This window comes from Lepisosteus platostomus, chromosome 6 (genome assembly GCF_059453375.1).
Source record: "Lepisosteus platostomus isolate fLepPlt1 chromosome 6, fLepPlt1.hap1, whole genome shotgun sequence".
Lineage (NCBI taxonomy): Eukaryota > Metazoa > Chordata > Actinopteri > Semionotiformes > Lepisosteidae > Lepisosteus > Lepisosteus platostomus.
The window spans coordinates 11,386,536-11,402,504 of NC_142616.1; the positions used below are offsets into that span (position 1 = coordinate 11,386,536).

Sequence of the window (15,969 nt, forward strand, 5' to 3'; positions counted from 1 at the left end):
CAGATCTGAGACAGACAGGACGGAGGCAGAGGACTGAGACAGACAGGACTGAGGCACACAGCACTGAGACAGACAGATCTGAGACAGACTGAGGCACACAGGACTGAGGCAGAGGACTGAGGCGCACAGATCTGAGGCACACAGGACTGAGGTACCCAGATCTGAGGCAGAGGACTGAGGCAGACAGATCTGAGGCAGAGGACTGAGGCAGACAGATCTGAGGCAGACAGATCTGAGGCACACAGATCTGAGGCACACAGGACTGAGGCAGACAAGACTGAGGCACACAGGACTGAGGCAGAACTGAGGCACACAGGACTGAGGCACACAGGACTGAAGCACACAGACCTGAGGCACACAGGACTGAGGCAGGACTGAGGCGGGACTGAGGCAGAGCAACTAAACCTACTGACAGCGTTGTAATGCCAGCAGAACCCCATGATGGGCAGAGGGAGGGGGCCCACCAAATTGGGGTAGACCCCAAAACTGTAGAACACAACTCGGATCCCAGAGACAAACCTGGTGGTCACCCCAACACCCCTGGCTCCAACAGCCTGGACCCTCCCGCTGTGCCAGGGGACATCCAAGCCAACAGCGGGGTGCAGGGTGACAGTGGTGCCCCCCAAAACGAAGACAGTTCTGCAGGTCAAGCAGAGAAAAGGGACCTCGAAATCTCCAGGGTCATGGGGTCACAGGGGGGTCCCGTGGAGCAATTTGAACTCGGGCACCTCAGTAATTCTGAGAATGTTGGGGCGCAGGCACCCCACCACACCGAAAGGACACCCTCCCTATCCCCGGTCCCCCGGAGCAGCAGGGACACAGCGCTGCAGGCCGGGGGGGCACCCCGGGCCTGGGGTCGGGGTCGGGGTGCAGGGGGGGCGGGGGGCAGGGGGTTCTGCGGGCGCTGTGGCGTTTTCAGGGTGCTGTCCCGCGGGTGTCTTCGCTGCGTGGGGGAGACCCCCATGATGGTGTCCGGACTGGTGCTGACCATCGGGTTCTGCATCATCATCATCCTCATCTTCGTCTGCACGCAGAGGGTGAGGCAGAGTGTCGCTGCTGGTCATTGTGTCTGGACTGGTCAGTGTACAGTGTGTGTGTGTGTGTGTGTGTGTGTGTCAGAGCGTCGCCGCTGGTCATTGTGTCTGGACTGGTCAGTGTACAGTGTGTGTGTGTGTGTGTCAGAGCGTCGCCGCTAGTCATTGTGTCTGGACTGGTCAGTGTACAGTGTGTGTGTGTGTGTGTGTGTGTCAGAGCGTCGCCGCTGGTCATTGTGTCTGGACTGGTCAGTGTACAGTGTGTGTGTGTGTGTGTGTGTGTGTGTCAGAGCGTCACCGCTGGTCATTGTGTCTGGACTGGTCAGTGTACAGTGTGTGTGTGTGTGTTCTTTTCAGTGTGTGTGTATTCTGGTGAGTGTGTGTGTCTGAGTGTGTCTGATCAGACTGTCAGTCTTCCCTTTGTCTGTATTAACCCCTCTGTCTCTGTGTGTGTGTGTGTGTCAGAGCGTCGGTGACCATGTGGGGGCGCTGGCGGTGGTGTGTGTGTGTCTGTGTCTCAGTGTGGCCCTGCTGCTGGCTCTGCCCTGGCTTCCTGTGGTGCGGCGCTGTGGCGGGGGGCTGGCGCTGTCCGTCTGGATCTGCCTGTACGTCATCGGCATCGTCTTCACCTTCACAGGAGGTCCTGTCTCCGCCTGGGATCAGGTCTGTACAGCTCTCCTGCCTCTCTGTGTGTCTGTCTCTCGTGTCTGTTTCTGTCTGTCTGTCTGCCTGTCTGTCTGTGTCTCTCCCTGTCTCTCTCTTTCTCTTTCCCTGTCCATCTATCTCCTTGCCTCTCTCTCTGTTTCTCTCCCTGTCTCTCTCTTTCAGGTCTTTGTCCCTGTCTCTTTCTCTCTGTCTCTCTCTCCCAGTCTCTGTCTCTCTCCATCTCTCTCCCAGTCTCTCCCCTAGTCTCTCTCCCAGTCAATTCAATTCAATTAAATTTTATTGGCATGAGCGATGCCAAAGCAAAACAATTACAATTAACATCAAACAAAAATCCACAGACATTTACAATATAGTCATTATTGAGAGACAGGCTCACTGTCTGTTCCTCAGGCTGTGACAGGAGTTCACACACTGTATTATTATTATTGAGAGACAGGCTCACTGTCTGTTCCTCAGGCTGTGACAGGAGATCACACACTGTATTATTATTATTGAGAGACAGGCTCACTGTCTGTTCCTCAGGCTGTGACAGGAGTTCACACACTGTATTATTATTATTGAGAGACAGGCTCACTGTCTGTTCCTCAGGCTGTGACAGGAGATCACACACTGTATTATTATTATTGAGAGACAGGCTCACTGTCTGTTCCTCAGGCTGTGACAGGAGATCACACACTGTATTATTATGATTGAGAGACAGGCTCACTGTTCCTCAGGCTGTGACAGGAGATCACACACTGTATTATTATTATTGAGAGACAGGCTCACTGTCTGTTCCTCAGGCTGTGACAGGAGATCACACACTGTATTATTATTATTGAGAGACAGGCTCACTGTCTGTTCCTCAGGCTGTGACAGGAGATCACACACTGTATTATTATGATTGAGAGACAGGCTCACTGTTCCTCAGGCTGTGACAGGAGATCACACACTGTATTATTATTATTGAGAGACAGGCTCACTGTCTGTTCCTCAGGCTGTGACAGGAGATCACACACTGTATTATTATTATTGAGAGACAGGCTCACTGTCTGTTCCTCAGGCTGTGACAGGAGATCACACACTGTATTATTATTATTGAGAGACAGGCTCACTATCTGTTCCTCAGGCTGTGACACAAGATCACACACTGTATTATTATTATTGAGAGACGGGCTCACTGTCTGTTCCTCAGGCTGGGACAGGAGATCACACACTGTATTATTATTATTGAGAGACAGGCTCACTGTCTGTTCCTCAGACTGTGACAGGAGATCACACACTGTATTATTATTATTGAGAGACAGGCTCACTGTCTGTTCCTCAGGCTGTGACATGAGATCACACACTGTATTATTATTATTATTGAGAGACAGGCTCACTGTCTGTTCCTCAGGCTGTGACAGGAGATCACACACTGTATTATTATTGAGAGACAGGCTCACTGTCTGTTCCTCAGGCTGTGACATGAGATCACACACTGTATTATTATTATTGAGAGACAGGCTCACTGTCTGTTCCTCAGGCTGTGACAGGAGATCACACACTGTATTATTATTATTGAGAGACAGGCTCACTGTCTGTTCCTCAGACTGTGACAGGAGATCACACACTGTATTATTATTATTGAGACAAGCTCACTGTTCCTCAGGCTGTGACAGGAGATCACACTGTATTATTATTATTGAGAGACAGGCTCACTGTCTGTTCCTCAGGCTGTGACAGGAGATCACACACTGTATTATTATTATTGAGAGAAGCTCACTGTTCCTCAGGCTGTGACAGGAGATCACACTGTATTATTATTATTGAGAGACAGGCTCACTGTCTGTTCCTCAGGCTGTGACAGGAGATCACACACTGTATTATTATTATTGAGAGACAGCCTCAGTCTGTTCCTCAGGCTGGGACAGGAGATCACACACTGTATTATTATTATTGAGAGACAGGCTCACTGTCTGTTCCTCAGGCTGCGACAGGAGATCACACACTGTATTATTATTATTGTTGTGAGACAGGCTCACTTTTCCTCCCTCTCCCAGTAGGATTGGGACCTGTTGTGATTCTGGCAGGTGTGGGAACTCTGGGACTAGATTTCTGAATTAGGGGAAGAATGTTTCTCTAATCCCAGAGTATCTGTCACAGTGCAGTAGGAAGTGCACCTCTGTCTCTATTTCTCCCCGCTGGCAGTGGGAGCACAGCCTGTCCTCTCTAGACAGCCAGGTCTGCCTGTGTCCAGTGTCTGTGACAAGGCTGTGGTCACTGAGCCTGTACTTCGTCAGGGTCTGTTTCTGTTTGTTATTTTTTATTTTGGTCAAATATTCAGCTAGTGTGTATTGTCTGTTTAAGGTTCTGTAGCATTCCAGTTTATGTTGTGTTTGTGTGTGTGTGTCCCAGTGTGTGAGATATGGCTGTGTGATCTGTGCAGTGATGTGCTTGATTCTAGCAGTGCTGTCCTGAGGCTGGTTAGTGTCGGTGTGGCTCAGGTCAGTGAGCCTCAGGACCAGCTGGCTCAGGGGGCCCTTCTCTGGGCTCAGCTCTTGGCTTCTCTCTGTCTGTTTGTGTGTCCCAGTGGGTGAGGTAGTGTGAGTGTGAGTGTGAGTGTGAGTGTGAGTGTGAGTGTGTGTGTGAGTGTGAGTGGGTCAGGCAGTGCTGTGTGTATGTGTTGTCTGGCGGGTGTCAGTGAGCCTCAGGACCAGCTGGCTCAGGGGGCTCTTCTCTGGGCTCAGCTCTTGGCTCAGCAGGGCCTTGTAGTGGTAGGAATGTTGGTCGCTGTTTTTAGGTGCAGCCAATACTTTAATACTCTCTCTCTCTCTCTCCCTCTGTCTGTCTCTCTGTCTCTCTCCGAGTCTCTGTGACACTTCGGAGGTGCTCTGTGGGTGAGACTCTCATGAGCAGCACCCCCAGTGAAACTCTCCCCCTGTCGCCTGCAGGTGGCGCTCTTCACATTCCTGTCCCTGTCCCTCTACACCGTGCTGCCCCTGTCTCTCTCCTGGGCCCTGCTGTTCGGCGTCGGCACCTCGCTCTCCCACGTGCTCATCATCAGCGTGTTCGTGCCCGTCCGCAGCCCCAAGACTCCGGACCTCGCTGTGCAGGTACTGGGCCCATCCAGCTCCACAGCTCCACAGCCCCACAGCTCCCAGCTCCACAGGTCCACAGCTCCCAGCTCCCCGAATCAGGGGCAATAAGTAAATCATTCACTACCCTGACGAGCAGTCTGAGTGCTGTGAAACATGTCATTAAATGTCATACGTGCCTGTAGCCAATGTGCACCCACACGTCCTAAAACCTTCGATAGACATGGTAAAGTAGAGATTGGTCTGTAGCTCAGGCCAATTAGACTTGTAGGTGTTCGTTATACCCCTGAATGTGCACCACTAGGCCGGATTTTTGTGCTCCAGCTAGTTTCAGATTGCGAAGTTCGGGGGTGTACCATGGAGAGGAGCACTGTTAGTGCATTTACATCTCGCTGAAGAAAGAGGGATACAGACATCAATGAATACAGCTTTGTGATCAGAAATGTATAGGTCAATGATTTGTGCATCTCTGTGTGTCTCAGGGTTTTGACTAGTTATGTCTGTGTTTGTGTCTCCGAGAATTTGACTGGTTATGTCTGTGTGTGCTTCTCAGTGTGGTTGACTTGTTTGACTGGTTATATCTGTGTGCATCTCAGTGTGTTTGATTAGTTATGTCTGTGTTAGTGTCTCACTGTGTTTAATTGGTTATGTCTTTGTGTGTGCCAGTGTGTTTGATGGGTTATATTTGTCTGTGTCTCAGTTTGTTCCACTAGGTATTTCTGTTTGTGTCTCAGTATGTTTGACTGGTTATGTCTATTTGTGTTGGTGTGTTTGACGGGTTATATATGTGTGTGTCTCAGTATGTTTGACTAGTTATGTCTACGTGTGTAGACAGTAGACTACGTGACAGTATGTCTACATGTGTATCAGTGTGTTTGGCTAGTTATGTCTGTGTTTGGCTTAGTGTGTTTGTCTGGTTATGTCTGTGTCTGTGTTTGACTTGGCTATATCTGTTTGTGTTAGTGTTTGACTGGTTGTGTTTCTGTCCGTCAGAGTGTGTTTGATTGTGTCTGTATGTGTCAGTGTGCTTGACTAGTTACATCTTTGTGTTACTGCATTTGACTGGTTAGCATCAGTGGCGTGATGGCTTAAGTGATTGACTTATAACCCTGAGGTCAGGTGTTCAAATCCAGCTGTCTCCATGAGTTTTCTTTGGGGCGGAGCGCTGGCTCGCGGGCTCAGGATCTGCGCCTGTGGCTGGGAGGTTGCCGGTTCGAATCCCGCGGCCGGCAGAGGAATCCTACTCCGCTGGGCCCCTGAGCGAGGCCCTGAACCCCAGCTTCTCCAGGGGTGCTGTATAAATGGCTGACCCTGCGCTCTGACCCCCAGCTTCTCTCCCTGTCTGTGTGTCTCATGGAGAGCAAGCTGGGGTCTGTGAAAAGACACATTCCTGATGCAAGAGATTGTAAAGGGACAGTGAAGTGATGTTGTTGTTGTTGTTTATATCTTTCGTGTGTCTCAGTGCATTTTACTTCCCTCTGTATGTTTTGTGATTACTGGAATTTGTAAAACATTGAAAGGTTAAATGCAAATAATCTGCAAATTAGAGAGAAGGATCTTTATGAAATAGACATTGTTCCTGCAGGGAAATGAGCTGTTCCTTTATTTATCTCTGATTATAAAACAAGTAATAATGTAGCTAATGACTACAGTGCTTTGTTTCTCTCAGTGCAGTGTTATTGTACTGAAGTGTCCAGTCAGTGTGTCTGTATGAACCCCTCTCTCTCAGTGCAGTGTTAATGGACTGGAGTGTCCAGTCAGTGTGTCTATATTAACCCCTCTCTCTCAGTGCAGTGTTAATGTACCGGAGTGTCCAGTCAGTCAGTGTGTCTGTATGAACCCCTCTCTCTCAGTGCAGTGTTATTGTACTGAAGTGTCCAGTCAGTGTGTCTGTATGAACCCCTCTCTCTCAGTGCAGTGTTAATGTACTGGAGTGTCCAGTCAGTCAGTGTGTCTGTATGAACCCCTCTCTCTCAGTGCAGTGTTAATGTACTGGAGTGTCCAGTCAGTCAGTGTGTCTGTATGAACCCCTCTCTCTCAGTGCAGTGTTAATGTACTGGAGTGTCCAGTCAGTGTGTCTGTATGAACCCCTCTCTCAGTGCAGTTTTAATGTACTGGAGTGTCCAGTCAGTCTGTCTCTCTGTGTCTCTCAGCTGGTAGCCAATGCAGTGGTATTCCTCTGTGCCAATCTGGTTGGAGGTTTTCACCTGGCACTGACAGAGAAGGCGCGTCGGAAATCGAAGAGGGAAGCAGAGAGGTTTGATGAGGTTCGCCTTCAGCTGGTGTACGAGAAGCGCCAGCAGGTAAAACACATGCAAGTGACACACACACACTGAGTACACACTGACACACTAGTGACACATTCACACTGCGTATACAGTGGCACTCTTGTGATACACAAACTGAGTGCACAGTGAAACACTAGTGACACACACTGAGTACACAGTGACATTATAGTGACACACACACTGTGTGCACACTGACACGCTGGTGACACACACACTGAGGACACACTGACACGCTAGTGACACACACACTGAATACACACTGACACACTAGTGACACACACACTGAATACACACTGACACAATAGTGACACATTCACATTGAGTATACAGAGGCACTCTTGTGATACACACACTGAGTATACAGAGGCACTCTTGTGATACACACACTGAGTGCATAGTGAAACGCTAGTGAGTACACAGTGACACATTAGTGAGACACACACACTGAGTACACAGTGACGCACTGGTAATGCACACTGAGTATGCAGTGACACGTTAGTGACAAACACACTGAGTACACAGTGACACGCTAGTACACAGGTACACAGGGATATTGTAACGACACACAGACATGCTAACATCACGTGTGTTCTTATTGTGGTTTTTTTGTTTCCTTGGTGACTCTCCCAGGAACACCTCCTCCTCTCCGTGTTGCCGCGGTACATCGCCATGGAGATGAAGTCGGAGATTATCCGTCGTCTGAGGGAGAGCCAGAATGACAAAGAGAGCCCCAACCACTTCCACAGCCTGTACATCCGGCAGCACAAGGATGTCAGGTACCCTACTGGGGCCCCCTGACACCCCAGAGTCCCAAAGATACCCACTGTCACCCTGATATCTACAGACACACTGATACCCCTGATTCCCACAGATACCCACAGACACACTGATACCCACAGATGCACTGATACCCACTGACACCCTGATATCTACAGACACACTGATACCCCTGATTCTCACAGATACCCACAGACACACCGATACCCCTAAGTCCCACAAATACCCACAGACACACTGATACCCCTGATTCCCACAGATATCCACTGACACCCTGACACCCCTGATTCCCACAGATACCCACTGATACCCTCATACCCACAGATACCCTGATTCCCACTGACACACTGATACCCACAGACCCACTGATACCCCTGACTCCCGCAGATACACTGATACCCACTGAAACCCTAATACCCACAAACACCCTGATACACTGATAAACACTGATACCCCCTGGGACACCTTGGGACACCTTGGGACACCCTGAGAGACCCTGAGACACACTGAGTCATACTGAGTCACAGTGATACACACTGATACACAATGGGACACCCTGAGACACCCTGAGACACCCCGAGACACAGTGTGACACTGATTCAGACTGAGACACTGATTCACATTGATTCACACTGAGACACTGATTCACACTTATGCACACTGATTCACATTTATGCACACTGAGACACACTGATTCACACCAACACACTGAAACACTCTGATTCACAGTGAGACACTAATGCACACTTATGCAAGCTGAGACACTGATTCACACTGATGCACACTGAGACACTGATTCACACTTATGCACACCGAGACACTGATTCACACTGGTTCATATTTGTGCACACTGAGACACTGATTCACACTTATGCACACTTAGACACAGATTCACACTGAGACACTGATTCAAACTGATTCACATTTATGCACACTGAGACACTGATTCACACTGAGACACTGATTCACATTTATGAACAATGACACACTGATCTACACTTATGCACACTGAAACACTGATTCACACTTATGCACACTGAGACACTGATTCACACTTATGCACACTTAGACACAGATTCACACTGAAACACTGATTCACATTTATGCACAATGAGAAACTGCTTCACACTTATGCACACTGAGACACTGATTCACATGTATGCACACTTAGACACAGATTCACACTGAGACACCGATTCACACTCTGCACACTGAGACACTGATTCACACTTATGCACATTTAGACACTGATTCACACTGAGACACTGATTCACACTTATGCACACTTTGACACTGATTCACATTTATGCACAATGAGACACCCATTCACACCGATTCACACTTATGCACCCTGAGACACTGATTCACACTGAGACACCCATTCACACTGATTCACACTTATGCATGCTGAGACACTGATTCACACTGAGACACTGATTCACACTTATGCACATTGAGACACCGATTCACACTTATGCACATTGAGACACACTGATTCACACCGAGACACACTGATTCACCCTGAGACACTGTTTCACTTTTATGCACACTGATTCACACTGATGCACACTGAAATGCTGTTACACTACACTAATACCACAAAACTGTAGTGCTCCTGTGGGCTTCAGGGTCTGTATTAACCCCTCTCTGTCTCAGTATTCTCTATGCTGACATCGTTGGCTTCACCAGTCTGGCCAGCACCTGTACGCCACAGGAGCTTGTGGCCGTGCTCAACAAGCTGTTTGGGAAATTTGATGACATTGCTAAGGTGAGAACACTTCACTGTTAAAAAATTAAAACATCACTGTCCCCTCTGTCCCCTCTCGCTCTCACCGTGTTTCCTGCTAGGGTGTTTTTATTTGCAATGTCCACTCAGTCAGTGTGTCTGTATGAACCCCTCTCTCTCAGTGCAGTGTTAATGTACTGGAGTGTCCAGTCAGTGTGTCTGTATGAACCCCTTTCTCTCAGTGCAGTGTTAATGTACTTGAGTGTCCAGTCAGTGTGTCTGTATGAACCCCTCTCTCTCAGTGCAGTGTTAATGTACTGGAGTGTCCAGTCAGTCAGTGTGTCTGTATGAACCCCTCTCTCTCAGTGCAGTGTTAATGTACTGGAGTGTCCAGTCAGTCAGTGTGTCTGTATGAACCCCTCTCTCTCAGTGCAGTGTTAATGTACTGGAGTGTCCAGTCAGTCAGTTTGTATTAATGCCTCTCTCTCCTGGCAGAAAAATGAATGTCTGCGAATTAAGATTCTGGGAGATTGTTATTACTGTGTGTCTGGACTGCCGGACCCCATCCCTGGCCATGCCCAGAACTGTGTTCAGATGGGCCTGGACATGTGTACTGCTATCAGGTCAGTGCCCCTGCTGTTCATACAGTCTCACATACAAGCACACACTGACAGGGTCAAAGATTGTCATACACACCACAATACACACATTTATCCACTGGGAGTCACTGAAACAGTCCGAGGTATCAACATCCTCTCAGTGCTGTCAGTGTGTCTGTATGAACCCCTCTCTCTCAGTGCAGTGTTAATGTACTGGAGTGTCCAGTCAGTGTGTCTGTATGAACCCCTCTCTCTCAGTGCAGTGTTAATGTACTGGAGTGTCCAGTCAGTCAGTGTGTCTGTATGAACCCCTCTCTCTTAGTGCAGTGTTAATGTACTGGAGTGTCCAGTCAGTGTGTCTGTATAAACCCCTCTCTCTCAGTGCAGTGTTCATGTACTGGAGTGTCCAGTCAGTCAGTGTGTCTGTATGAACCCCTCTCTCTCAGTGCAGTGTTAATGTACTGGAGTGTCCAGTCAGTCAGTGTGTCTGTATGAACCCCTCTCTCTCAGTGCAGTGTTAATGTACTGGAGTGTCCAGTCAGTGTGTCTGTATTGTGTCTCTCAGTAAGCTACGTGAGGCCACAGGAGTGGACATCAACATGCGAGTGGGAGTGCACTCAGGCAACGTGCTCTGTGGTGTAATCGGTCTACAAAAGTGGCAGTACGATGTCTGGTCACATGACGTCACCCTGGCCAATCACATGGAGTCTGGGGGCCTGCCTGGGTGAGTGTGCCCTCCTCCTGTGTCTCTGGCGCGCAAGTGCCACACACACGCCACACACGGGCCACACATGGGCCACACACGGGCCACACATGGGCCACACACGGGCCACACACGGGCCACACACGGGCCACACACATGCCATGCACATCACACACGGAACATACACTGCACACACCACACACCCCATATACACACAACACACACACACACACACACACACACACACACACACCACCAAACCTGCCCTCCAGCTGCCTTGCCCCGGGAGGGACAGGCACCCCAGAACGAGATATCACAGAGGTGCAGGAAGGGGCGCTCCGGCTCTGGGGTGCTAGCTTGAATCACAGTGGATGTCACCCCAACAACAAGTCACCCCTGTGCACCCGTTATCTGCATAGGGGGACCTGTGGGGTGCTCCTCCTGTCCGCACGTCCCTGGGGAATCACAGTCAGCTCAGTACAGCACGTAGCAGGGGAGTGACATGAATGTCTACTGTATGGGTCTGTGTCCCTTACATGATATTATATCCATCTTCAGTGTACGGATCGTGTGTTTTGTACGTTTCTGTGTCTGTATGTAAACCATAGTCATAATAATAATTGCTTACACTTACAGTATATAGCTCTTTTCTAGACACTCCACTCAAAGCATTTTACAGGTAATGGGGATCCCCTCCACCCACCCCCAGTGTCCAGCCCCACCTGGATGATGCGACGGCAGCCATAGTGCGCCAGAACGCTCCCCACACACCTGCTCTCAGTGGGGAGGAGAGCAGAGTGATGAGGCCAGTTCAGAGAGGGGGGTGATCAGGAGGCCATGACTGGTAAAGACCAGGGGGAGTCTGTCCAGGACACTGGGGTCACACCCCTACTCTTTCTGAGAGACACCCTGGGGTCTTGACTGACCACAGAGAGGCAGGACCCCAGTTTTACATCTTATCCGAAGGACAGCGCCTGTTTACAGTCTAGTGTCCCCATCACTGTACTGGGGCATTAGGACCCCCACAGACCGCAGGGTGAGCGCCCCCTACTGGTCCACTAACACCTCTCCCAGGAGTCTCCCACCCAGGTACTGGCCAGAATAACACTGAGCCCCAGTGGGCTGTTGGTGAGCTGCAGGGTGATATGTGATGTGGCTGCTTGCTAATCACTGCTGCTAAATTACTACACAGCTACTACATATCTGCTGCACACTGACACTGTTACCTCACTGCAGCTCCTGAACACCTGCTCAAACTACCCCTACTGAACATCTGCTCAAACTACCTCTACTGAGCATCTGCTCAAACTACCCCTACTGAACATCTGCTCAAACTACCTCTACTGAACATCTGCTCAAACTACCCCTGCTGAACACCTGCTCACACTACCCCTGCTGAACACCTGCTCAAACTACCCCTGCTGAACACCTGCTCACACTACCCCTGCTGAACACTTGCTCAAACTACCCCTGCTGAACACCTGCTCACACTACCCCTGCTGAACACTTGCTCAAACTACCCCTGTTGAACACCTGCTCAAACTACCCCTGCTGAGCACTTGACACCCCAGGAGATGCACATGTACTGGGCACCTTACTACACAACTACTATACCAGTACTACACAAATACTACACACATACTACATCAGTACCACACAACTTCTTCGCCAGTACTCCCCATTAGTACTCCACAACTAATACATCAGTACTCCACCACTACTACATTACATCTACACAGCTACTACATCAGTACTGCCCAGCTTCCACATCAGTACTCCACAACTACTTGACAACTACTCCAATAAATCACTCTACAGCACTCACTGTCCGAACTCAGCAATACTAACATAAAGAGTTTTCAATTAGCAACTGATTAAGATATAGAAACACTCTTCAAACTTAAGTATGTCTCTCTCCAGGAGGGTGACAGTGTCTGTACTCAGCCTGCCTGTCTGTCTCTCTCTCCAGGAGGGTGACAGTGTCTGTACTCAGCCTGCCTGTCTGTCTCTCTCTCCAGGAGGGTGACAGTGTCTGTACTCAGCCTGCCTGTCTGTATCTCTCTCCAGGAGGCTGACAGTGTCTGTACTCAGCCTGCCTGTCTGTCTCTCTCTCCAGGAGGCTGACAGTGTCTGTACTCAGCCTGTCTGTCTGTCTCTCTCTCCAGGAGGGTGAGAGTGTCTGTACTCAGCCTGCCTGTCTCTCTCTCTCTCCAGGAGGGTGACAGTGTCTGTACTCAGCCTGCCTGTCTGTCTCTCTCTCCAGGAGGGTGAGAGTGTCTGTACTCAGCCTGCCTGTCTCTCTCTCTCCAGGAGGGTGACAGTGTCTGTACTCAGCCTGCCTGTCTGTCTCTCTCTCCAGGAGGGTGACAGTGTCTGTACTCAGCCTGTCTGTCTCTCTCTCCAGGAGGGTGACAGTGTCTGTACTCAGCCTGTCTGTCTCTCTCTCCAGGAGGGTGAGAGTGTCTGTACTCAGCCTGCCTGTCTGTCTCTCTCTCCAGGAGGGTGAGAGTGTCTTGACTCAGCCTGCCTGTCTCTCTCTCTCTCCAGGAGGGTGACAGTGTCTGTACTCAGCCTGCCTGTCTGTCTCTCTCTCCAGGAGGGTGACAGTGTCTGTACTCAGCCTGCCTGTCTGTCTCTCTCTCCAGGAGGGTGACAGTGCCTGTACTCAGCCTGTCTGTCTCTCTCTCCAGGAGGGTGACAGTGCCTGTACTCAGCCTGTCTGTCTCTCTCTCCAGGAGGGTGACAGTGTCTGTACTCAGCCTGTCTGTCTGTCTCTCTCTCCAGGAGGGTGACAGTGCCTGTACTCAGCCTGTCTGTCTCTCTCTCCAGGAGGGTGACAGTGTCTGTACTCAGCCTGTCTGTCTGTCTCTCTCTCCAGGAGGGTGACAGTGCCTGTACTCAGCCTGTCTGTCTCTCTCTCCAGGAGGGTGACAGTGTCTGTACTCAGCCTGCCTGTCTCTCTCTCTCTCCAGGAGGGTGACAGTGTCTGTACTCAGCCTGCCTGTCTGTCTCTCTCTCCAGGAGGGTGACAGTGTCTGTACTCAGCCTGCCTGTCTGTCTCTCTCTCCAGGAGGGTGACAGTGCCTGTACTCAGCCTGTCTGTCTCTCTCTCCAGGAGGGTGAGAGTGTCTGTACTCAGCCTGCCTGTCTGTCTCTCTCTCCAGGAGGGTGACAGTGTCTGTACTCAGCCTGTCTGTCTGTCTCTCTCTCCAGGAGGGTGAGAGTGTCTGTACTCAGCCTGCCTGTCTGTCTCTCTCTCCAGGAGGGTGACAGTGTCTGTACTCAGCCTGTCTGTCTGTCTCTCTCTCCAGGAGGGTGACAGTGCCTGTACTCTGCCTGTCTGTCTCTCTCTCCAGGAGGGTGAGAGTGTCTGTACTCAGCCTGCCTGTCTGTCTCTCTCTCCAGGAGGGTGACAGTGTCTGTACTCAGCCTGTCTGTCTGTCTCTCTCTCCAGGAGGGTGACAGTGCCTGTACTCAGCCTGTCTGTCTGTCTCTCCAGGAGGGTGACAGTGCCTGTACTCAGCCTGTCTGTCTGTCTCTCTCTCCAGGAGGGTGACAGTGTCTGTACTCAGCCTGTCTGTCTGTCTCTCTCTCCAGGAGGGTGACAGTGCCTGTACTCAGCCTGTCTGTCTGTCTCTCTCTCCAGGAGGGTGACAGTGCCTGTACTCAGCCTGTCTGTCTCTCTCTCCAGGAGGGTGACAGTGTCTGTACTCAGCCTGCCTGTCTCTCTCTCCAGGAGGGTGACAGTGTCTGTACTCAGCCTGCCTGTCTGTCTCTCTCTCCAGGAGGGTGACAGTGCCTGTACTCAGCCTGTCTGTCTCTCTCTCCAGGAGGGTGACAGTGTCTGTACTCAGCCTGTCTGTCTGTCTCTCTCTCCAGGAGGGTGACAGTGTCTGTACTCAGCCTGCCTGTCTCTCTCTCTCTCCAGGAGGGTGACAGTGTCTGTACTCAGCCTGCCTGTCTGTCTCTCTCTCCAGGAGGGTGACAGTGTCTGTACTCAGCCTGTCTGTCTCTCTCTCCAGGAGGGTGACAGTGCCTGTACTCAGCCTGTCTGTCTCTCTCTCCAGGAGGGTGACAGTGTCTGTACTCAGCCTGTCTGTCTCTCTCTCTCTCCAGGAGGGTGAGAGTGTCTGTACTCAGCCTGTCTGTCTCTCTCTCCAGGAGGGTGACAGTGCCTGTACTCAGCCTGTCTGTCTCTCTCTCCAGGAGGGTGACAGTGTCTGTACTCAGCCTGCCTGTCTCTCTCTCTCTCCAGGAGGGTGACAGTGTCTGTACTCAGCCTGCCTGTCTGTCTCTCTCTCCAGGAGGGTGACAGTGTCTGTACTCAGCCTGCCTGTCTGTCTCTCTCTCCAGGAGGGTGACAGTGTCTGTACTCAGCCTGCCTGTCTGTCTCTCTCTCCAGGAGGGTGACAGTGCCTGTACTCAGCCTGTCTGTCTCTCTCTCCAGGAGGGTGACAGTGTCTGTACTCAGCCTGTCTGTCTGTCTCTCTCTCCAGGAGGGTGACAGTGTCTGTACTCAGCCTGTCTGTCTGTCTCTCTCTCCAGGAGGGTGACAGTGTCTGTACTCAGCCTGTCTGTCTCTCTCTCCAGGAGGGTGACAGTGCCTGTACTCAGCCTGTCTGTCTCTCTCTCCAGGAGGGTGACAGTGTCTGTACTCAGCCTGTCTGTCTCTCTCTCTCTCCAGGAGGGTGACAGTGTCTGTACTCAGCCTGCCTGTCTGTCTCTCTCTCCAGGAGGGTGACAGTGTCTGTACTCAGCCTGTCTGTCTGTCTCTCTCTCCAGGAGGGTGACAGTGTCTGTACTCAGCCTGCCTGTCTCTCTCTCTCTCCAGGAGGGTGACAGTGTCTGTACTCAGCCTGCCTGTCTCTCTCTCTCTCCAGGAGGGTGACAGTGTCTGTACTCAGCCTGCCTGTCTCTCTCTCTCTCCAGGAGGGTGACAGTGTCTGTACTCAGCCTGCCTGTCTGTCTCTCTCTCCAGGAGGGTGACAGTGCCTGTACTCAGCCTGTCTGTCTGTCTCTCTCTCCAGGAGGGGACACAGTGTCTGTACTCAGCCTGCCTGTCTGTCTCTCTCTCCAGGAGGGTGACAGTGCCTGTACTCAGCCTGTCTGTCTGTCTCTCT

General features: G+C 50.8%; 1 protein-coding gene across 3 annotated transcripts in view; it reads left to right on the top strand.

Moving 5' to 3' along the window:
* The first annotated feature begins 422 nt into the window (after positions 1–422).
* The window catches only part of LOC148660340 (adenylate cyclase type 2), a 37,946-nt gene continuing 22,399 nt past the window's right edge, over positions 423–15,969 (top strand). For all 3 annotated transcript variants that reach the window (XR_015939377.1, XM_088634219.1, XM_088634220.1), the window contains exons 1-8: positions 423–1,037; positions 1,500–1,697; positions 4,613–4,774; positions 6,910–7,059; positions 7,675–7,820; positions 9,478–9,589; positions 10,043–10,170; positions 10,712–10,870. Coding sequence is in view for 2 of the 3 variants with exons in the window: in XM_088634219.1 (XP_088490345.1) it covers positions 423–1,037; positions 1,500–1,697; positions 4,613–4,774; positions 6,910–7,059; positions 7,675–7,820; positions 9,478–9,589; positions 10,043–10,170; positions 10,712–10,870 (1,670 nt within the window). In the remaining variant the exon portion in view is untranslated. The remainder of the gene's footprint in view (positions 1,038–1,499; positions 1,698–4,612; positions 4,775–6,909; positions 7,060–7,674; positions 7,821–9,477; positions 9,590–10,042; positions 10,171–10,711; positions 10,871–15,969) is intronic.